Raw genomic sequence first — 24659 nt, forward strand, 5'->3', positions numbered from 1 at the left:
CACACATTAAAAATAAAATGCGAATTGAACCATCATAATACAAAAGAATATTATATATATATAATATTCTTTATATATATGTTCACAAATGTCTTTTGATTTTTGACACGGTCCATAGATCGCAGTAGTTTGTGAACCACTGGTTTAAGCATCAGCTATTATTGTTTTGTTGACCTTTACTTAACATTACTTCTATGGGAAATTAATTCCCGCTTTACAAGTGCATGCTTAGAACAAATTAACTCAAAGTCAGGCACTACCTGTACTTATTTCTAGCCAACTTTGTTTCTCATATTCGGGTAGTTTCTCATTTTATATATGTAGTCAAACTTGGTTAATACAACCTCGGAAATAATGATGCAGCTATAGCATCACAATTAAATAAGAAAAATCTTCATATAAATTGTGCCATTTTACTGTAGTTCCATCATTTCAAAATTACATGCCTCAGAAATAACATCAAACTTTCTATTTGCCATATAAATCAACTCCCAAATTTTTACGGTGATCTTTTTCTTGCATAGTGGTATATTACATCAATGTGTATTAAAAACCTCTGTTCTTTTAAAAGTTTACAGTGTGACATTTTATTATACTGAACAATAAACTGAAGGAAGCAGTAATGCAGCCCATTTATATAGAAAGTGCAAAACCAAAACCTACCAGAATAGGTGGCAATGTGATGTTGCTTCTATGCAGTATGGGCACATAGTTGGATTTATGTAATTATGCCTCTTTTTTTATTGCTAATTTTATATTGCAATAGGTTTTCTGTAAACAGTGCCTCATTATGGGAGTGCATTTGATGTCAGAAAATAGCAAACTCGAATTTCATCTTTGAAAAGAATTGTTCACAAATCAAATGTACACTTCTGAAAAGGCTTTGTCACTATTTTAACTCAAGTATTTAGTGCCAGTGACACTTGTAGTTATGCTCTGCTCAAGGACATTGATTTCATTTTGAATTCCAACTAGTTTGTGTCATTGAAAATTATACAGTACTTTCACAATGGACAGCAAGCTAAAAGTTTTAAACACCAAGGATTAAATGAATGTTATTTGAGAAATAGAAAAGAGGAAGAAATGTGTTTCTCGTGAAAGCTCAACAGTGCTTGCAATTTGGAATATAAAACGACAACAAAAAAAAACTATGCAGTTATTTAAAAAGAATTGTTGCAAAATGATAGTTTTCATCTTGCTACAATTCTTTTCAGGTTTACCCATTTTTCTACAAAGAATTATAGCAAAATGTATAGATGTCAGCGTTGTGATGTTGACTAAGCTCTTTTAGAGTTTTTTTTTTTTTTCCCCCACTACTTTGCAAAGGAGTGAAAATATTCTGGTATACATGGTCCACTTTTTGATTCAATTTAATGTTTTGCCAAATTATTTGGAACAAAATCTATCAGCCAATGTGTTCCAGTGTACATTTTGGGAAAGCTTTGATGACATGGCCTTATTTGAATCTGAGATGCTTCACTGGGATTGAGTTATGGAAACATTCAAAAAACTACTTCTTTTGGATAACTATGCAGCATACAGAGTGGATGAAAGCAAGATGAAAAATCATTAATTGATGTGCTATTGCATATTCATTTGCAACATTGTCTTATTTCTGCTCTGAAAGAATGAAATGGAAAGTAGGTGCATAACTTAAAGGATTTGCACCTTTATAGTTTACCGTTTATGGCCTATTGCAAGGATGCAAATCCTTTTATTTGAAACCTAATCTTTCTTTATAACAAAAAGGCCTGTTCTTTATAAGAGAATCCTTCTTTAAAAGCAGTTTCTGGGTGCCTGGCTCAAGGCAATAGTCCTTGCCTTTGCTAAGACATGAAAGGATCCTAAAGTTCCAACTATCACCGTACTCTGACCAGCTTTTTCTGCAAGCGGAGTGAATGATCAATGTTTATTTTATGAGGTATTTAGAAGCAAATGGCCTCATCTCGATGTTTGGTCTTTCAAAGAAAGACCCACTTTGATCGTTTAATTGTATTGGAAACATCTATCCAATATGTTTTTAAGTGTTCATCCTTTTGCCATTAAAGTGAATTCCGTTACTGAACAGTTTCCTCAAACTGTGATTTTAGCTTATTTGCCCAGTCTTATAACAAGAAGATCACTGAAAGACAGCTGCAACAAGCCGCTGATCACCACACCTCTTAGGAATTAGCTGTAGGTTATTGTTGAAGACCATTTTCATATGTTATTTTCAAAAGTGTAATCATCATCCAGAATCCAAATTGAGACAAAATGCTGTTTCAGTAGTATCTGAGATGAAATTCTTGGGGCTTGTATTTGATAAAATGTTGACCTTTTTTCAACTTGGAGGATGTTTGTGCATTTGTGTGCTGCTTCTAGATTGAATCCTAGGTTTATGTAGATGCATAAACCTAGGATTCAATCTAGAGGCAGCACCCTTCAGTTGTTCAATCCTGTCACTGCTGTTTTGACAAAAGTTGTCATTGCAGTATGCTTTTAAACTGAAATTCCTAGCAGACCCCATGTGGAGATTCAGTATAAAGCCACATTGGGAAAAGTTTTATATAAAATCCACAACGCTGTTAACCATTCTTTTGGTATTGATATCCAAAAGATACTTAGATCACAGTAGACAAAGTTAACCTCTCACCAAGTCAATTCTGGCATGCCTGTGTTCTATACAGCCTGCATCATCTCCCTCAACAATTAGGAAGGGGGATGGAGAGGTAATACTATTCTCTGTCTATCTGAAACTCTACACCATACACAGAGCTGAATATTCTGACTTCTTGTCTGTCTACATTGATGGTTCAGAGTCAACTATCCATGGGATATGTCTTCCAGACAGGTCACATGAGCAGATTATACCTGAATGCAGCATAGTTACTGCAGTCTTGCATGCTATTCAGCTAGCCTTGGATTGGGTACAAACTTGCCACCACCACCAAAAATGTGTTATGTATACCAACTCTTTTAGAGGTAGTTGGAGCTCACAAGATTATTGCAATAGTGGCTCTCACCAATCATTCATACTCTGGATGAAGTAAGTTACCTGTCCTCTTCTGTAGCTTGGATGATTGGGATGGACATCATCGAAAGCATACTCAAATGGCTTAATCCTTGCATCACAGTGCTGTATGAATTGGTCTATGGACTTTTATGTACACCCTCAGTTCAGAGCCCATGAATCACTGTTATCCCTTAGTTGACATTCTGTTAAATTATATTGCTAAAATCTGCACTCTCTAACATTATCCTGTATGGCAATACCTCTTCACACCAATGTGGGATAACTTGTGTTAAAACAAATCACTGGAGAATAAAATGCATGGCATTAGGTTACAAAGATTAAACATGTGCTGGAGACTAATAAAATATGAATAACATCCTTCCAGACTCAGTGGCAAATACCCTTGCTACGCATGGAAGATAATTTCTGGCAATGGGGAAAGAATATCCAACAAGATATCAGCATTAAGCGATTTCATGCAGCCAACCCCTGAGTTCTCCAGTTTTGTCGAAGGACACTTTCTCTGTTCCAAGAGAGAAAGCAATTTCATGTAGCTGTAGTTCTACTGAACAAGGTTGTATTGGAGTGCAGTACTAGAATTTTGTGCCATTCTATTAGCTTTAGGAATATTAAATAGTCATTATACCATCAAACCATTTATATGTACTGATTCTTTAAGCATAATATATACACTTCCCAATATATAAACTCCTTTCCAGTCATCCCTCGTTGCAGCAAATTGAATAAAGTATAACTTCATACAAACTAATGAAATAGTCATCTATTGCACATCCCTAGGTATTGTGAAATTCCAGGAAATGAACAAGCACAGCATGCTCTGCTGCCAAGAATGTTTTCAGTCTGATTTTGCCAATCCTCTATAAACCTTATATTTGATTACAAATGTGTTATACTTTTACATTGTTTTTTTTTTTAAGAAAAAAGGTTGTACATTTGGTGGAACACACAAATGAATCATTCCAGATTGAGAATAATTACAAGAAATGGCTATCAAGCCTTAAAAAAAGAACAAAGTCATACCAACTAGAGTATGCATTAGAAATAGTCAGTTGTGAGGTAACTACTCACAAGCAATGCCTCCATTGTGTAGTAACCATCAGCCCTATTTCATAGTAAAACATATCAGAGTATCTATTATACCTAAGAGAACAGCAAATAGCTCTTTCCTTATCTCTGTTCGTGAAATCCAGAGGTCTCAATGGGAATTTAGATCACTTGATGTGAATCCTAATGTTTAATACCACAAGCCTATATTATCTAAGTCTGTAATTGGTGCACCATAGCATTAGTTATTAAATTACAAATCCAACCCATTCTTAAGTAGTGTTGAGATTAGAATAATAAAAAAAATCATACCCTCGGTGTCTTTTGCTTATGCAGTCTTTGAATTTAAAATGAATGATTACTAGTAAAACAAACTGTAGTTCATGATAAACATCTAATTTCCATCTCATCTGTAAAACTCCAACTTCAGGATCCCATCCTCAGTTTACCACCAACAGCCACTGTTCTGTTTTTTATCCTTGGTTGGGGAGGCAGGTAATCATAATAATGATTAGAACAGGTAGGGTGACAGTATCAGAATGCCCCCTCAATGGAGTGCGAAGTAAAGCTGATCCTAATTTTTTGGCATATGAATGCCCAATTTATGAACTTTCACTCTTATGAATAAAACTTGATAGGATATTTTGTTTTATGAACCTGTATCTTGGTTTTCGTGAAATTTATAAGAAAGATTTTCTGCTTTTATCTACTGTTATTAGCATTAGCATTAGTAGAGGCATTTGATGCAAGAAAGCAAGCTTATGCAGCATCAGCCAAAAAAAAAAAAAAAAAAACCCACTTCCACTTCACCCCTCTGTTCGTTCAAAATACCTGTCCAGCTGAGCCTTAAACTTATTTAGGCTATCAACCTCCACCACAAGGGATGGCAGTCTGTTCCACCAACCAACCACCCGCTGGCTAAAGGCAAATTTCCGCACGTCTATCCTACATCTGTCTTTCCTCAATTTGAATTTATGCCCTCTCAGGTGATTTTTCTGAGCTAGAGGAAGAATCCCATCAGCATTGAGCATGCTTAAACCATTCAAGGCTTTATACACCTCTATCAGATCACCTCGCTGGTGCCTAGTCTCCAGACAATGTAATTTGCAAAACTTAAGCCTTTCTTCGTAAGAGCACCCCTTTGTTCCATTCACTAATCTCGTTGCCCTTCTCTGTACTCGTTCCAGCAGCTCTACGTCCTTCTTGAAATGAGGCCTCCAGACCTGAATACAGTACTCTAGGTGTGGCCTGACCATTGCCTTATACAAGGGAATAATCACCTCCTTATCCCTGCTGGAAAAATTCCTGTATATCATTGACAATACTCCATGAGCTACTCTTGCAGCCCGTCTGCACTGCTCAGAGAACTTCATATCTGCCTGCACAATCACCCCCAAGTCCCTTTCATTCTCTACCACTGTCAGTGTAGTACCACAGAGTTGATACGTTGCTCTGGGGTTGCTGTTTCCCATGTGTAGTACTTTACATTTGTCAATGTTAAACTTCATTTGCCACCTCTCAGCCCATCTGCTCAACCTTTCCAGATCCTGTTGCAGCAGCATAGTGTCAGTAGTGTCCTTGACAACCCTGCCAACCTTTGTATCATCTGCAAACTGGGACATTAAGCTTGATATACCATCATCAATATCATTTATAAATACAGAAAACAATAATGGACCCAACACTGAGCCCTGAGGGACTCCACTAATAACATTAGTCCACGATGAGCAGTGTCCATTGATTACCACTCTTTGTCTTCTCCCCCTCAACCACCCCTTTATCCATAGCAGCAATTTGCCTCCAATGTCACACTGCTCCAATTTGTGTAGCAGTCTTCCATGTGCAACAGTATCAAAAGCCTTTCTAAGATCCAAGTATATAATATCAAAGTTATTCCCTGCATCCAGTTCTTTTGTGACTGCATCATAGTATCCAATCAAGTTGGTCAGGCAAGACTTCCCCTTAACAAAACCATGCTGTGTCTGAGCTATAACTGAAGTCTTGTCTAAATGATCCTGCAGTGCTTCTTTAACCAGTGCCTCCATTAATTTTCCTGGAACAGAAGTTAAGCTCACAGGTCTATAATTACTTGTGTCAGCCTTTGATCCTCCTTTGTGAATTGGGGTCACATTTGCACATTTCCAGTCTATGGGTACCTCCCCTGAGTCCAAGGAAGCTCTCATAATTATGGCTAAGGGTTTGCTTACTTCCTTTGCTGCCTCCTTTAATATAACTGGATAGATCCCATCCACCCCGGGTGCCTTTCTTGTGTTTATCTTCAACAGTTTCTCCTCCACTTTACTCCCAGTTATTTCAAGATACTGTAGCTTACTGCTAGAGTTGAATACACCTCTGGCATTCCCCTTGCTGAATAACTCCTCATGTGTGAATGTCGATGCAAAATATTCATTTAGTTTGTTAGCTACCTGAGCAGGATCATCAACAGTTGACCCATCAATATCAAGTGGACCAATCTGATTCATCCCCTTCCTTCTAGAGTTTACATAAGTAAAGAACTCTTTGCTGTTTTTCTTTGCATCCCTTGCCAAGGATTTCTCGTAATCTGCCTTCGCCTGCCTAACCTCCTTTGTAACTTGGTTGCATATCAACTTGTATCTATCATAGGCTTCTGTGTCATGTGTTAATTTGTAAGTATCCCATGCATTTTTCTTCTCTGCCATATGCCTCATTAGTTCATCTGACATCCATTTTGGCCTAAACCTTGAACAATATTTCTTAGTTGGTATGTAAAGCCTAGTAGCTTCCAAGATAAGTTCTTTGAATGCTTCCCATTTTGAATTTGCTGTTGGTAACATCATCAGTTGGTCCCACTGTATAGAATGTAAATACTGTCTCAGTTTTATTAAACATGATTACAAACTTAACTATTATATTTAACAATTCAACATATACTGTACATGTTAAATTTAGCACGTTATTTAAAGTGTATTATCAAGCAAGTGTTTGGAATTTTTTTTTTTTTTTTTGCTAGGTAACAGTGACTTAATTAATTACTGCCTGAGGAGATCTTTGCGATATTTTCCAAAAACATGTTTCTGATAGATTTTTCTGATGTAGCAGAGTGGTCTTGAGAAAGAGGACTATGGTTTAAGCCTGCATGACTGTTAAATATAATTAACAGTTGTATTCATCTAAAAATATTTCTCGGCTAAATGCCTACAAGTATGAAAGAGTTGGTTTATGCATGGTTACTGCACGTGCATCATTTATACTACCAATTTAATAAGAATGCATCGTTTGATTATATCTCATTGTGAGATATAATTAAACCTTCACAACGAGTGGCAGAGGTATTGCGCTGCTTTGAAGAAGTAATACTTCACCAGTGGAAAAGACTGTGTAGGCTACAGAGCTTGGCAACCAGGCACCTCAGAGGTGACCGGATTGAGGTTTATATTGGCGCCTCCGTAGCCGGGTGGGCAGGAGCAGCAGTGCGTAGCACACGCTTCTTGATTAGACTGGTGTTCGAGCCTGTGACCTCCAAAAACGGAGGATGCGGAAAGGTCAGGGAATGACCACCACATATCCCCAGAGCAATATGGCCTTAGTTGCTAATGCTCCCAAAAACCAAACAACAAACAAACAATTGTGGTTTATAAGGCACTGGTAGGATTAGTAAAATGAATGAAGGTGGAATTTTCACTGTTATAAAGAATTAGGTTCCATAAATTCATATTACAGGGGATTGAGGTTTAGATTAGATTGTAGGAAGTTTTCTTTTAGCCAGAGTCTCTTTGATTGCTGGGATAAGTTACCCTTTCAGGCAATTGTTTGTTATTTGGTTTTTAGGAGCATTAGCAACTAAAGCCATATTGCTCCTGAAATATGCGGTGGTCATTCCCCTTTCAGGCAATTGACGGTGACAGTTTGAACAAATTCAAAGGTCAACTGGTTGATTATCTGTATTAAGGTTACTTATTCTCTGCACATACCACCACCCAGATATATGCCAACAAGCTTCAAAACAGTGCTAGCTCTGTGGTGGCATCTGCAGAGAATAAGTAACATTGGTCTTCTCCACTGGGGAAGTGTTACTTATTCAAAGCAGCGCAATATTTCGGCTACTCATTGTGAAGGTATTCACAATGAGTTATAATTAAATTTAATTTAATTATATCTCACAGTATGAGATATAATTAAATGATGCATTCATACTAAATTGGTAGTAGGAATGTACGTTTATGCAGTAACCATGCATAAGCCAACTCTTTCAGTTGTATTCATGATTTATTGTAAAATTACCTGATCGGATGGTTCTGCTGGATTATAAAGCACAACACAAGTAGGTCTGATAATTTAACATCATGATGGCTATAAAGGTTTCCATGGAGTTAATTGCGAGTCCTTGTAATTATATATAAATTTTACAGAAGTAACTGTTTTATGTACACAATTCAAGCCTTTGGTTAAACTGCACTGCTGTAGTGATCCCCCCCCCCCAAAAAAAAAGCAAAAGTGACATGTATTTGTATGTCTCATTAATTATGGCTCCTCAAATGTGATCAGGATCTGCTGTATATTGCAATAAAGATGTTATTTTAAAATCTTTTTGCTGAAAAAGTTAAATGTTCTTATTACTTTTGGTTCTGTTGTCATTTGTCACTGTACATAAGTCTTATGATTATTCCAGTTGGCATTTTTGGGCATTAAATTTTTTATTTGTTTTGGAACATTTCTTTCAACATACCATTATCTGTGGGAAGATCACTTCTGATTTACTTTTCAAGAATGCATAGTGTCATAAATTGGGTATTTTACACTATATTTTTTCTTCACCAAAGGGGGGGGAGAGGGAGGGTGCATACATGCACACATACAGAGTATAATACTTCTAAGGCAAACTGTTCAGCAGGGTTTAAGGGAAAAAAACTGCAAAACAGCCAGTGTTCAGGTTCAACTAATTCATCCCAGAACCTTCCAGGCTGACATCTGATCCTATAAGAATGAGAAAACTGAGATTTATTGCAAGTGTACCCTATCTTCTGCATTATAAATAGCAGAAAAGCTCATTTTGTGAGTTTACTGATTACAAAGAACTATAATCTCTATTTAGTGTTGAATTATCTGGTTCCAATCAAGGTCTGTCTCAAGGTATATACAGGGTGTCTTAAAAATATTGGTACAAACGTTTAGGGGAGGTAGGTAACATCTAAAGGAATATGAATCGCATAGGAACCCATAACTGGAAACGTCACCGTAAGTCAGTACACGCCGCTGTTCATTAGTTCGCGAGAGGGAAAATTTCTGGTTTACTCATTCAAGCAGTAGTCGCTGCATGAAGAGCATGCATCGATATATGAACTGTGAGCTGGCAGATATGCACCTAGTGTATGGATTAGCAGAGGGCAATGGCCGAGCTGCTCAATGAATTTATGGAGAACGCTTCCCAGACAGACATGTACAGGACCACTATTTGTTTGCGCGTGTGCATCAAAATTTGTGCAATTATGGATCACTTCGAGGTAACAAGAGTAGTGCGGGCAGACCACGTTTGATGCGAACTCCTGCCGTGGAAGAAAGTGTGTTGAATGCCGTCCAGAATAATCCTACTACCAACACACATGCCGTTGCCTCTGCCTTAGGAGTGTTCTCGTTGCAGTGTACAGAGTGTCTGGCACGACGATTCCTTACACCCCTTTTATCTCCAAAGGGTTCAGTTACTGCTCCCCCAAGATCATCCTGCATGTGTTGCTTTTGCGCAGTGGTTTCTCCAAGAAAGTGTTCAAGACTTGAATTTTCCAGCCTATGTTTTGTTCACGGATGAGGCTTATTTCACTCGGGAAGGCTTATTCAATCAGCACAATGCTTGTGTGTGGGCTCACGACAACCCACACGGTGTGCACCTCCATGCGGAACAACATCGCTTTGCAATAAATGTGTGGGCAGGTATGGTCGGTGACTGCTTAGTCGGCCCATACCTGTTACATCCCTCATGAACTCCGTTAAATATCGGATTTTTCTTGAACAAGTTCTACCAGGGTTACTTGACGATGTTCCAGCAAATGTGAGACGCAACATTTTGTTCAGCATGACGGGGTGCCTGCCCATTATGGAGGGTGTGTTCGTGACCATTTGAACAGGCGTTTTGGGCATTGATGGATCGACCATGGTGGACCCGTTGCCTGGCCACACGCTCACCTGATTTATCTAGCCTTGATTTCTTTCTTTGGGGGGAGGCCCTCAAATCTGTCGTGTATGAATTGCCTGTGGAGACGGAATTGGATCTCGTGGCAAGACTCGTCTGTGCTGCTGCTACTGTCAAAGAAACTCCAGGTGTGTTCGATCATGTCTGCCAATCCATGCTGTGTCAGTGTCACACATGCATCGCATCTCATGGTGGAACCTTTGAGCATCTGTTGTAACATCATGAAATGCACCCATACTCCATTGTTAATATTATGTCAAATAAACGTTTGCCGCTAATTACTGTCTTGTGTCATTTCTGCTTCTTGTGCCTCTGCTGCTACTTTCCCATGATGTTTCTGGTTATGGGTTCTATACAATTCACATTCCTTTAGATGTTACCTACCTCCCCTAAACGTTTGTACCAATATTTTTGAGACACCCTATATATTAGAATTTCTTTTTATTACTTTTTGGCTCTGTGTATGATTTGAGTTATTTTTAATTAAACCCCATCTCTGATAGTGATGGTTGTACTACTTCTACACCCATTTGGGGATTTGCAATCTGAAAAATTTCATAAATAATTTATACAATGAAAAAATCTATGTGAAAGGGCATGGGGGAAGAAGAAAAATGATCAGAATCCGTCATTTTAAAACTAATAATGACTATCTAATGTGTACATCAAGAATTGTTTTTTTATCAGTTTCCAGTGTCACAATATGATAGCAAAATTTCAAGCATATTTGCACAACAAATGGGAAAATGTTATCAGATAATTATAAAATGCCCTGAAATATTAATATTCTGCCTAAGAAGAATCGGCCATCAGTTAGATCATCCTCACATTTTCAGTGTGAGAATGATCATCTACTGTGCTCTTCATTATACAAAGTATACAGTGCTTTTTTTGGGACGGCATACCGGCACCTTTATTAACAGTGACATTTGGATGCAATGCACTTCGTAATTCATAATATTTTGTAAATTTCTTCACATTTTTACCTACTATTCAAATAAGCTTAAAATTATTTAACTAAATTTGCATTTTTTACTGTCTATTGTTAAGATATTGTCACTGTTTAACCATTTTTATAATTCTGAATTACTCTGTTTAATTATTTGGAATTCCCCTTGGATGTTACATGCTCTTTCAGTTGAGCAAAGAAAATTTTCATACAGCAAACGGATTAGGAGTGAATTTACTCCGTACGCACTGTTTGCATTTGTGGCCTTTAGGCAGTTTGTGCTGCTGTGCGAATTAAGAGAGCTAAAGGGGGATTAGCATTCTATAACTTAGTGGTACCTGGTAAAACCTATCCGACCACCCGTCCCACATGAGGAGAAGTCACGCTGGTCAACAGTGAACAGATCAAAGGCTATTCCCAATGGGCCCTAGTCCACCTTCTACTGCATTGGTGTCCAAACTTTTCCCATACATAGGCCATATTCAAAAACGTTCAAAGTTAGATTTCTTTAGTATGTTACATTTTCGATAACTTGTTGCATGTAAAAGTAAACTTGAAAATATTCAGAAATTTTATTAAGTACAATTTATTGAACAAAACATTTAATTAGAGAATGATTTTGATAATTAACAAAATTTAAAATGCTGTTTTAGTTCACTTTCCTCACGGGCTGTAGGTTTGGACACCTTTGTGAATCAACTGTAAGCGCCCTGTTCGAGAATTAGAAAAGTGATTTTCTTTTACCCCGACATATAATCTGTTGTTTCGTGGAAGTGTGTTATCGTCATTTTTCCGAAAATTTTCCGTATCTCTGTTTACATGGTCACAGCACCTGAATATCCAAATGACACTGATATTTTGGACAGTAAAAAAAAGAAAAGAAAAAATTGAAATTTAAGAACTAGTGACAATACTGATGACGAGAAGGACAATGAAGGTATTAATTCTTCTAAACATGAATTGTTGGCATTTGGTGAAAATAAAGTTAGAAAATTCTCAGAGTTAAATGCAATTCATGGATTTCGGGGATACCTAATTGATAATAAGGTTTCTGAAGAATTGAAGCATTTGATGAATGCTCTGAGTATGATACCAATTTCACCGAGTGAATGTTAAAGAGGATTTTCACAAATGAATCTGATCACCACCTCAACCAGAGCTTCGTTGATAACAAAAACATTTTCTTCACTACTGTTTCTTAAAACTGTAGGCCCACCACTGACCCGCTGTGATCTAGAAAAAAATGTCAATTCATGGCGGCTTCGGAAACATTCATCAACCGACACACAAAGAAGAAGAAAAGAAGTCCGCATAGGGTGTCAGAGAACTTAATAAAAATGTGTAATATTCTACAAAAACTTTTATGAAATTATTTTTAATTATTTTACTCACATTTTACTTATTTTTTTTATATACTTGAGTAATAAATTTATGCACAATAAACTGTTAATATACTTAATTTCTTGTTCTTATTCTAAAAACATTACTACTAAAGTAACAATATCAGGGGGGGGGATGAAATTTTAGAGTACTTTTCATTTTTCATTTTTTCTGATAGCAAAGAATAAGTACCAGCACATATATTTTTTTTTTTTTTTTAATACAAAAAGCACTGTGTGTGTGTGTGTAGTGGAACCTCTATATTCATCACAAAAAGTCACCCACCACATGGTCATCCTAGCCTTGTCCAATCACCCATGCGATAGCCCAGCAGCATTTTCTCAGCATCGATAGCCCAGCATCACCATTTTTTTTTTTTTTTTTTTTTAATTTTGCAGTTTTTTGTAAAAAAGTGACCATGGCCCCAAAAAATTTAGTGAAGAAAATAAACCAAAAAGGAAAGCTGCGAGAGCCACAAGTGAGTTGAAAAAAGAAATCATTGCTAAGTTTGAAAGTGGAAAACGTGTTTCCAACTGAGCATTAGAATTTAACATGCCGAGAGCTAAGGTAAACAGCATAATTAAAAATAAAGAAGCAATTAAAGCGCCTGGTGTGGCAAAAGGTGTAAAAATTCTTGCTGCTAAAAGAACACAAACGTATGAAGACATTTTATTAGTATGGATTACTCAAAAACCAAATGGCTGGTGATGGTATTTCAGAATCTATCATCGGTGAAAAGCAAGGCAGTTATATGATGACCTACAGCAAAAGAACCAAGGAACCAGTGGTGATTTCGTGGCAAGTGGGGGCTGGTTCGAAAACTTTAAAAGGTGAACGGGCATTCATAGTGTAGTTAGGCATGGAGTGGCTTCTAGCTCATCGTGTACCAAATAAGATTGTAATAGGTGCATTATGGCCTTAGTAGCCCTTGTACCAATAAATCCAACAAACAAACAGCTTCAGGCTTGAATGCAGAAGATGCTAAAAAGTTTGGAGATTTCAAGAACTATGTAGACACTGAGGGATTTATCCCTCAAGTTTTTAATTGTGATGAGACGGCCTATTCTAGAAAAAAAATGCCTAGAAGAACCTACATCACAGAAGAGGAAAAAGCATTGCCCAGGCACAAACCAATGAAAGACAGATTAACTCTTGCTGTGTAGAAACACTAGTGGGAATGGAAAATTAATCGATTGTTCGTTTATCATTCAGAAAATCAGAGGTGCCTCCGTAGCCAGGTGGGAAGGAGCAGCAGCAGTGCGTAGCACACGCTTCTTGATTAGACCGGGGCTCGAGCCCGTCACCACCAAATACGGAGGATGCGGAAAGGTCAGGGAATGACCACCGCATATCCTGGAGCAATATGGCCTTAGTTGCTAATGCTCCTAAAAACCAAACAACAACAGAAAATCAGAGAGGTTTTAAGAACAATATCATAAAAAGTAAAGTAAGGCTTGTGTAACAAGACAGTTTTTCCTGGAGTGGATTCATGAAGTGTTTGCCCCAGGTGTGAAAGCTTATCTAGAAAGTTATAATTTACATATAAAAGACCCTCTTGGTTTTGGACAATGCTCCTGCTCATCCCCCTGGCTTGGAAGATGATTTGGCAGGGGAATACAGCTTTATTTAACATTAAATAACTACCACCAAACACAACTCCTCTAATCCTACCCATGGATAAACAGGTCATTGCCTATTTTAAAAAAACTTTATACAAAAGCCCTGTTTCAAAGGTGTTTTGATGTGACATCGGAGACAGAACTTACATTGAGTGAATTTTGGAAAAATCCAAAATTCACTCAAAACTTTTCCAAAGGTGAATTTGGGAAAAATGGAAGATATTGAAAATTCAGTGTCCTCCATTGTTTGAGGATAATTGATAAGACATGGGGGAGAAGGGTCTTCCAGGACAACATCAAGAAGTGGCACCCAAACATTGCCATAGTTAATCAAAATATAAATTCAATCAATGATGATGTGATTGACTACTTTCGGAAAATTTTAAAAAACAGAAACAGACAACATCGGACAAGTTCCTTCCTAAATTGAGTGCTAGTGAATCGTCGGGAAAGGGACAAAAAAGACGTTAATCACCAGAATTGGAGTTACAGTGCCCTTCTAAACAATACATAATTCCTTTTCAACCTCTGCCATCATTGCTCCTCAGTAAAGGTAAAGTTGTGGTTAAATTTTTATTTATTTATGTATCAGACTCAGGGCTGGGAATGAATTATTCCAATTTTAGTTAATTCCCGTGGAAAAAATTGATTCTATATTCGTCCGATTCCGTATTCGTCCTTCCCTCAGGAACGGATTAATGACGAATATAGAGGTACCACTGTATATGGCTGTTTTCTTGAACCATGACAGTCAAACATTAGTTTAGTAAATGGGTGATAATTTTGAAGTTTTTATGTACTTAGTCGTTTGCAGCATTCTTTTTGAATGATACTTTTCAAATTCTGTATAATCTTACTTTCTTGCATCGTTTGCACTCTTAATACCAAAATAAATTTCATAATTTCTTAAAACAAAAAAAAAGTTATCTGCCATCATTGATTACTTTTAATTAAAAACTTAGATCATTTACTCATTAATTAAGTTAGCAGCCAATAAAGCTGCTGTAGAACTTTTATGACCACTTTTTAAACTGGCATTTTTATTTTATTATTATATTTTTTTTAACAAAAACAGTATAATTTTGTACTGTTGATTTTTTTAAAACTACATGTTTACCCTAATTATCATAGAATAGTGAATTTATTTGATGTTAAATGCCTGAATAATGTAAGGAGACTATAGAAGATAAGGACATGAAAAAACATTTGCCAGTACGTGTCTATCTTGCAGTCAAGCAAGCACTGGATTGCAGGAGTTTGGCAGGAAGTCATTAATTATAGTTTTGTGATAATAATATTAGTCCACAAAATATTTGATTGGATTCACTCAGGCATATGTACTTATTGATATCTCAAACTTCATGGTTGCAGTTTTACTTGTGTTTACCAATGTATATTGCAACATTGTTGATGGGAATACAATAACAGTGCAGTCTAGTGATTATTTTCTTGTCCCAGCATGAGCAGCATATAACTTCCCATAATTAGGTTCATATTGATTTTGATATGTGTTCTTTCTCTCTGCTAGAAATAATTCAAAAACAATTTTGATCAATTGACATCATAAATTGAATACTTACTGTAGCCATATTGTACTTTGTGCATAGTAAATTTTGTGACTGGTATATTTTCTAAATCTGTTCTTTATTATGGCTACAAAAGGAAGAATCTAATCATGGAAAAAGTTAAAATTATCCTCTAAGTAAGAATAAAATTCTGGAACACATTTAAATATGTTGTTGTGGAAGTTGATAGCTTAAATAAATTCAAGGAAGAACTAGACAAACTATTGGAGGGAATGAATAGGTGTCCTGTTTTTTTTTTTTTTTTTTTTCTCCCCTGATGCTGTTATAAGCTTGCTTTCTTGCATCATTTGCTAATGCTAAAATCTAGACACCCATCAGTGGGAGTCATCGCAAAAATTATTTTGAACCATTTTTGTGACTAACATGATTTAGCTCACAGCATTAAATCCAAACCTTGTCTTCATATTGCACACTGGTGCCTCCGTGGGCATGAGCAGCAGTGCGTAGCACACGCTTCTTGATTAGACCTGCGTTTGAGCCCATGACCACCGCATATCCCCAGAGCAATATGGCCTTAGTTGCTAATGCTCCTAAAAACCAAACAACAACAACATCATATTGCACAACTTTCAAACAATGCAGTTTTTGCTTTTAGTGATATGATTTGCTTGAAACCAGTGCAGTACCAAGGCAACTTGTGGTTAAGTAAGATCTTTTCTACTCTGAGCATTGAGATCATTACATTATGAAAAGGCCAAATAGCACTGCCATTTTTATAATTTGCAGGATTGAAAAGCTGAAGAAAAACATAAGCTTCTCCATATGATTTTTTTTTATTTAAATTAGTCCGAAGTATGCAATTTCTCTTTGAAATTGCATATGTCAAGGTGCTGGATAATGAGAGGCAGTTATATATATTGAGAATGTATAACCATTATGACCACTACAGAGCTTGTGAATGCAATAAAATAAAAATGTGGGTGTATAACTGACACATTGCAGATTCGTAACTTCTCCCTGTAGAGAGAAGTTATGAATCACACAGTTTGGAATGAAGATTGTTCTTGGTCTACAATGGGATCAGTTCTCTTTTGATTTGTGGATAATGTTTGTCACCGATGATGAACTGGAGAGTGTAGGAGTGTCTTTATTTGCAAACACTACAAGTCAGTGGAACAGTAATCAAAAAACACTAATTTTGATTATTGTTCCATTTACTGTTTTTAATTTCAATATTTCTTTAAGTAGTTTAAATATTAGTTCTTATTAGATTAAGTAATTATTCATTTGAGTAGAAACACCATCTTATAAGAAGATACAGTTTTTTGGTGTGACTTTGCATAAACTCCATTTAGTGAAAAACCAGTTTAAGGCAACAAAAGCCATTCTTCTGGAGCAGGGCCGTCAAACCGGCTGCCCGTGGTAAATAATGACATTTCTAAAATGCATTCTACTGCTTTTTGTGATTACACAACTTCCAGAATTTTCCATTGCCTGTTTAAGCGATCGTTTCGCATGCTGACAGTTAGTTTACTGCTGCTTTCATGCTGTTCAAGTCAGTTATATCGTAATGAGAGTGTGCTAATATTTGTTGCCATTTCTATTTAATGAAGTAAGCAAATAGTTTGGTGTTGTGTTGTGACTTATATAAATGTGATTCTGACACCATGTTGCTTTTTAAGCCAACCAAAAAAATAAAAGTTGTTGATGAGGGGAGACAATTCCATGAAAGGTGGGAATTGAGTTACTTTTGCACTGAGGTAAAATTCTGTGTATTATTTGCAATGAATCGATTAGTGTCGTCAAAGAGTACAATATTAAACGACACTATGATACAATTCACAAAGAATTTTCCTGCTTCAAGTATAAATTAAAAGAAGAAAAACTAAAGGATATGAAAAACTCACTTCAAAGGCAGCAAAATGTATTTACAAAAATTAGCGGAGGTAGTGAAAGCCAGTTATGAAATCATCTATTTACTGGCAAAACATTCCAAACCTTTCGGTGTTTAAGGAATGCATGATAAAAGCGGCTGGAAACATCTGCCCCAGAAATGTGACAGTATTCCAAGAAATTTCGTTGTCAAGTAACACAGTGGCTGAAAGGATAACTGAGATAGCAGACAACTTGCATGAACAACTGCAGGAAGCATCCGCAATATTTCAGTTGCACTCGGGGAAAGTAACAATATATAAGACAGTGCTGCAAGTTGCACTGTTTCTTCACGCCTGCAATGACAATTTGAAAATAACTGAAGAGTTTTTGGAAATGATTCCCATTCATGGAACTACTACTAGAGAAATTTGTTCCGCCATATGGAGCATTCTGGAGAAATACAGGCTTCCTCTCAAGAGACTCGTGGCTGTGACTACTGATGGTGCTCGAACAATGACAGGCAACGTCAAAGGATTTGTATAAACACGAGAAACAAAACTGAAGGATAAGTACCCAGACAAACAAAAATTGCAATCTTCCACTGCATTATTCATCATACTGAAAATGGAAAAGTTGATTGTGTGGCAAAATCAATTAAAAGAGGCTACTCTTTTCTATGTGTGAACAGTTAAAATCAGAGTCAAAGTTATACCTTTTCAAAATATGACAGAATAGAAAAGATTAAAGACTAATTTGATAGGTGCTTTAAATATTTCAAGGTGTACTGTGAAAATTTCTCTTTTCATGGGTCCTTTTTCTTTTAATGTCAAGAGATCTCCCATTTCCATACAAATGGACTAATTGATCTGCAGAATGACTGTTTTAAAAGAAATACTGAGAAGTTGGGATCCCAAAAATCTACTCTTATTTAGGGCAAAAATACCCAGAGATAAAGTTTGCTGCATAAATTCTATGTTACTTTGGGAGCACATATTTACGTGAACAACTGTTTTTGCATATGAAAGCTAAGTAAACAGCCCACAGATCAAGGCTAACCAATGCCAATCGTCATTCCATAATTGAAGGGTGTGTATTCTCGATCTTTGACTCTAAATCTCCCGAAGCTGGTTGCAAGCAAACTGAGTCGAAGTGTCTGGCAAAACAGCCTAGATTTACCTAATTTCATGTATATTTTCATGTTGAAATATTGTATTGTCTGGAATAAACTTGTTTTTCATTATTCATTCTGTTGTTTATTCAGACTTATTTCCTTTCAGTTAGTTATTAGTGCATTCTCAACTGTTGATTATCAATCAGCGACAACTGCGCAATTAAAAAGCATCTTTAGGTTTAGAAATGGCAAGGTTTATAGGTTGTGTGTGGCTGACACGAGGTGCACTATAATATGGGAAATGGCCAGCTGTTTAAATGAGATTGACACCCTTGCTCTATACAATCATAATAATAGGTATTTTGTTCATGTTGGTCTTGATGACTGTCTTGTTTTTAGCTTATCCTTCAGTTATATTTTTCGACTACATTTACGTTATATAATATTTATTTCTTTAGTTTAAGAATAATGTATTTAAATCTTTCTAGGCTTGTAGTGGAAAGTTCCATCCCTTATATCAGTGGTTTTATTTTGATGCCCTCGAATGCCTACCTGAAGAAGGCAGTGGAATACAGGAGAAATTGGCAGAGCCCGTATGTAAAAATTTGTGTTGAATCTAAACTCAAATAATCTATCTAAAAATAACTATTGTGTTACTTTGTACAAATATAGTGCACGGCATTTTTTTTACTTAGGTATACAAATGACCAAAAAACAGTTTACACAAGGGTGTCATTATATTACATTTCATGTTGTGAATCACCTCAGCAGGTTTCCATAACAAAGATAATTGAAGAAATCACTTTGTGGTTTGTTATCGTTGGGGGGGGTATTCATACAGTGTAGCAGTTTAATTCAAAGGTTCTTGTCATATTTGTGTTTCATGTTCATAATTTCTGACTTAATCTGAACAGATACTAGTTTGCCAGGTGAGTAGGAGCAGCAGTGCGTACCACGCGCTTCTTGATTAGACTGGGGTTCGAGCCCGTGACCACCAAATACAGAGGATGACCACGGCATATCGGTGGTCCAATGCAAAAAGGTCAGGGAATGACCACCTGGAGCAACATGGCCTTAGTTGCTAATGCTTCTAAAAAACCAGATAACAACAACTAGTTTGCCAAATAAAAAGTTCTGTGATTGGTTTTGTCTGAAAATATTAGTATACAGTAAACCCTCGATATAATGGATTTCAGATTTAACAGACTGGACAAATAATAATACAGTAATGTACTTATTAATCTCGGCCATATTTATTTATTTTTTTTTAGATTATACAAAACTGCAGTTATTATTAATTAAAAATTAATAATTTCCTATTTCCATTGTTTTGATAATTATCTACTTTTATTTTTTTAATCAAAGTCAGGAAATTGTTTTTTATTCTTTCTGAAAACATGTTCAAATAGCTGTTTTTCCAGATAACAGATAAGTGCAGGCGGTGACTTGAGCTGAACCTGACTTCGGACACTAAACTGCAGGTCTACCGACTCGCTTTGTTTCGGTCTCAGCCTGCCTCAAGCTATCGTGCAGTCAGGTTGTATACAGAGTGTTTCTGTGATTTCTGAATTATGACTTTTTATTTCTTAAATAATTTTGCAATCCTTACAATTTAAATGGAGTTAAAAGAAAGTGTGTGAACTTAAATGTACTGGTATTGGTATGAGTGTTTAAGGGCACAAGAGCAGTATAGGCCCAAATGTGCCATAATTTAAATGTGGCACAGAAATTAGAGCTAATTGAGAAATTAGAACATGTCTCAGTACACGTTTGTGAAATTTACAGAGTAAAAAAAAAAAAAAAAACTGTTTCTGATATCCGTAGATCAAAGGCCAAATTGCAACATTTTTCTTTAAAATACAGTGTTGATAGCTCTAAATGTGGTTCAACAGAGTGGAGTAGAAAACACATGAAAGTTGCGTTTTCTACTCCACTCTGCAAGATAAAAATTTCGAAGCTGTGTATTATAAGTGGTATGTTCAATAGAGATCTAGTGGTGTTAATGTACAATGTTTTGAGTTGAAATCTGCATGTGAAACTTTTGGAAAACACATGGGACTTAATGTTAAGGCAATTGATGGGTGGCTGTGGTGTTCTACAAAAAGGCATGGCATTGTGAACAAGAAAACCTGTGGTGAAACATTTGTAAATGAACTTATTAAATTGAGGGCCTTATTTTATCACAGGTTTACAATGCCGATGAAACTATTGTGCTGTTCTTGAAGATACGCTAGCCTACAAACATGAACACAGCACTCCTGGTCACAAGTTAAGTAAGGAGCGAATTTCTGCCTTACTTCGTGCAAATGCCGATGGCTTGCATCGCCTGAAGCCATTGTAGTAGGGAAGTCAAAGAAACCATGCGCTCTTAAAGACATTATGAATCAGTTGCCTGTTATTTACACCAGCTCAAAGAATGTGTGGTTTACTTCAGAGATTTTTTCTGACTGGTTCTTCAATCACTTTGTCCCTAATGTGAGGTGCTTCCTGACAGATGTTATGAAAATTTCCTCCAATAATGTAAAGGCATTGTTGCTTCTTGACAATGCCCCTGCTCATCCTAGTGCTGAGAAATTAGTAAGGATGGCAGAATAGTCTTTTGTTTGTTTCCTAACACAACCAGTTATTCAGCCAATGGGCCAGGGAATAATTGCAGCCTGCAAGAGGATGTATAAGAAGAACTTTTTGGAAGTAGTAATGGTTGTGTTGGAGGATAAAGATCATGCAGAAGAAGACTAGAACTTTGGCAAATGGATGGAAGAAATTGTACCAGATTTGGATTTTGAAGGATTTGAGGCAAATGACTTTTGGCACACCCTTGTAAGTGCTGGCAACTGGAAAACAATTGAAGATGGTGTTCTGAAATGGCTGGAAAATGGTGATCCTGGCTACCAAGAAATTGTAGAAAAAACAAGAAACTGAAGAAATTGTGGATGAGTTTCAATCAATATGGCAAGGCAGGGGAAGAAGACATTGAGGAAGAGCAAATTACACTATCATGACCTACCCTAACTATGAACATTTTCAGCAGTTCAGGGCGATCATTATTAAGAAACAACATCAGAGTGTCAAACAACTGAAGCTATACGCTTTCTTTAAGCAAACTTCAGCAACTCCTATTTCACCTCCAACTCCAATCTCAACAGTCTACAAGCAAACAAATGACACCAGTGCCTCCATTTGTGAACATTTCAGAAGAATCTGAAGCTGAGTAATTCCCCTTCACCTCTACCTTCAGATACTGTATTAGTTTTTTTTTTTTACATTAAGGACAATAAAAATTGCCCCCCCCTGGTTACATTCGATTTAACAGACTTTCTGCATTAACAGACACCCCTTCTCCCCTATTAGTCCGTTAAATCTAGGGTTTACTGTACTTCAAAAATTAATGTAAACCAGTTCTATTTCAGGAAAAAGACACAATGTAAGGTGTGCAGTGAAATTGGTAGCTTGCTATTTGCACTTAAATTATTATGTACACCAGATTTGCATTGTAGAAGGAATTTTTAATCTGTTAACATTTGTTTTTCAAGTACGTTAGTACAGTTCATACGCTGAGGTCACTGAAATCGTTTGATTGGCGATTGGGGTGGGGGTGTATTATAAAAAAATTAATTAGAAATTGTAAAACTGAAATTTATATTCCAGCATAAATGTGACAAACTGAAAGTTGCAATGCCTGAAAACAAGGTACCTTTACTTGGGTACTTTTTACACCATGTGTAAAAGTCACTTGTTTTGATATTTGGAAGTTTAAATTAGGGTTCAATATTATAGTTTTGATTTTATGATTTCTATCCTTAGTTTTTCAAAGAACACTTGTTGACAGTTACGTTTATCTTGATCTTTGGTTCAGTCTAAGAACATCACTGGTGTTACTTGGAAAACAAACTTAATTCTGTGGGAAGAAAACAATCCTTCCGTACAGCAGTGACGTTATTAGTTAAAATGACAGAAGTCAACTTGCCCATTAAATTTTGCCTAATCAACTTTATTTTTTAATCAGTGGGTATGTTTTAAGTTATATGTAAATTATTGATACTGTAATGATATTGGTCTCTCCTGCTTTGTATCAATCTTTATTTGCTAGGCTCTCCTCCCCCTTCCCCTATAGTTTCCTTCACATATTAGTCATTCACTTATTCTTATTGGTGCCTCCGTAGCCAGGTGGGAAGGAGCAGCAGTGCGTAGCACACGCTTCTTGATTAGACCGGGGTTCGAGCCCGTCACCACCAAATACGGAGGATGCGGAAAGGTCAGGGAATGACCACCGCACCAGAGCAATATGGCTTGCTAATGCTCCTAAAAACCAAATAACAACAACATTATTCTTATCATTGTAAGTTATACATATATTTCACATCATTTGAGCAAGTTGCTGTGTTGCTTCTTTCCCATAGCCACTATTTTGGTAAAGTTATTTTTCAGTTCATCCTGATTTACTTTCTCTCTGAACTTAGTATTTGTATGCAGCTTATATAAATATTACATTCACTCACAGTTTGTTCTTTTTTTATTGTTACGTTGAGGAAACTTGTTTAGAATTTTTTTGTCTTTTCTCTCTTAATATTTTAGCAAATTAAAACTGCAATCATTCAAACAGGTTACATTGACTGCTTTCAAAGTACTCCTTGTCAGCTATGGATCAGGCAGCTTCCTGAAGAGAATAGATTCCATGGCTGCCTTTTTAGAGGATATACTATTCCTTGCTTTCAGTATGTTTGTATTGTGGTGATATTGTTTTTGCTGCTTTGTACAGGTATATCAGCAGGGTATCTGATTTTCCCCCCCCCTCTACAGTTTATCTTCGTGTTCTTATCTTGGAAGTTGTTTTTTCTATATAATAGAATAATTAATATGATATAATGAATTGAATTTTGAGTTACATTGAATATAATAATTCAATATAATATTTTTATATAATATATTTCAATTTTGTATTCGCATTTTATGTATTTCAGTTATATATATGAGCAGCAGCCTAGAGACCAGGTTTCCGGGAGTCATCATGGAACAAGTAAATACATGGGCTGTGCATGTATACATTGCATGTACACCAATGCTGGAGTATAGTAAATAAATTTGATGAATTTGAAGTGCTGATCAAGACATCACAGGTAGATATTGTGATATCAGAGACATGGTGTCACACGGATATAAACAATGCAGAATTGGAATTTGGGAAGGACAATGTGTTCAGAAAGGATAGATGGGAGGGGTTATTCTGTTAGTTAACAAACACATAAAACCTAAGGAGTGCATCCAATTGACATGGGTGGACAGTGCAACTTTGAGTCAGTTTCTAATGATTCTTTTGAGTATAATGAACAACTTTACAGAGAAATAGAGCCAGTAAATCAGTGTCTTATAATGGGGGATTTTAACCTCCCAGATATTGACTGGAACTTCTGGGTTGCACACTAACAAGGCTTTTTTGGATTTATTGTATGATTGCAGCAGCATGTTCAAGAGGCAACCAGAGGGAGTAATACTCTTTATCTGATTATTATCAGTAATGATTCTTCATGCATTAAGAATCTGTAGATAAAGACCCACTAGGTGGCAGTGATCAGCATGCTGATGTGAGATTTACTCAAAGATGTTACTAACATTAGGGGTAACAAGTTTTCACCTTTCATAAAGGTGAATGCTGTGGTCTGAGAGAGTTTTCAAATTCTGTACAATGGTACAGAATGATGTTACCAACAGCAAATTCTAAATGGGAAGCATTCAAGGAATTAATCTCAGAAGTTACTAGGCTTTTCGTACTAATTAAGAAATATTGTTCAAAGTTTAGGCTTAAATGGATGTCAGATGAAGTAATGATTTGCGGCAGAGACGAAAAATGCATGGGGTGCATATAAATTATCAGGTTACTCAGAAGCCTATGATAGTTATAAGCTGGTCTGTAATCAAGTCACAGAGGAGGTTAGGCAGATTAGGAGAAATCCTTGGCAAAGGATGCTAAGAAAAGCA

General features: G+C 36.4%; 1 protein-coding gene across 1 annotated transcript in view; it reads left to right on the forward strand.

The window, feature by feature from the left end:
• LOC150086946 (ubiquitin-like modifier-activating enzyme 1) overlaps window positions 1-24659 on the forward strand; it is a 354098-nt gene that overhangs the window by 184377 nt on the left and 145062 nt on the right. The window contains 1 exon segment of the mRNA XM_090372833.1: window positions 19172-19276. Coding sequence (XP_090228959.1) covers window positions 19172-19276 — 105 coding nt within the window.

The sequence above is a fragment of the Mastigoproctus giganteus genome, chromosome 4 (assembly GCF_048544385.1).
Source record: "Mastigoproctus giganteus isolate SK-2022 chromosome 4, ASM4854438v1, whole genome shotgun sequence".
Lineage (NCBI taxonomy): Eukaryota > Metazoa > Arthropoda > Arachnida > Uropygi > Thelyphonidae > Mastigoproctus > Mastigoproctus giganteus.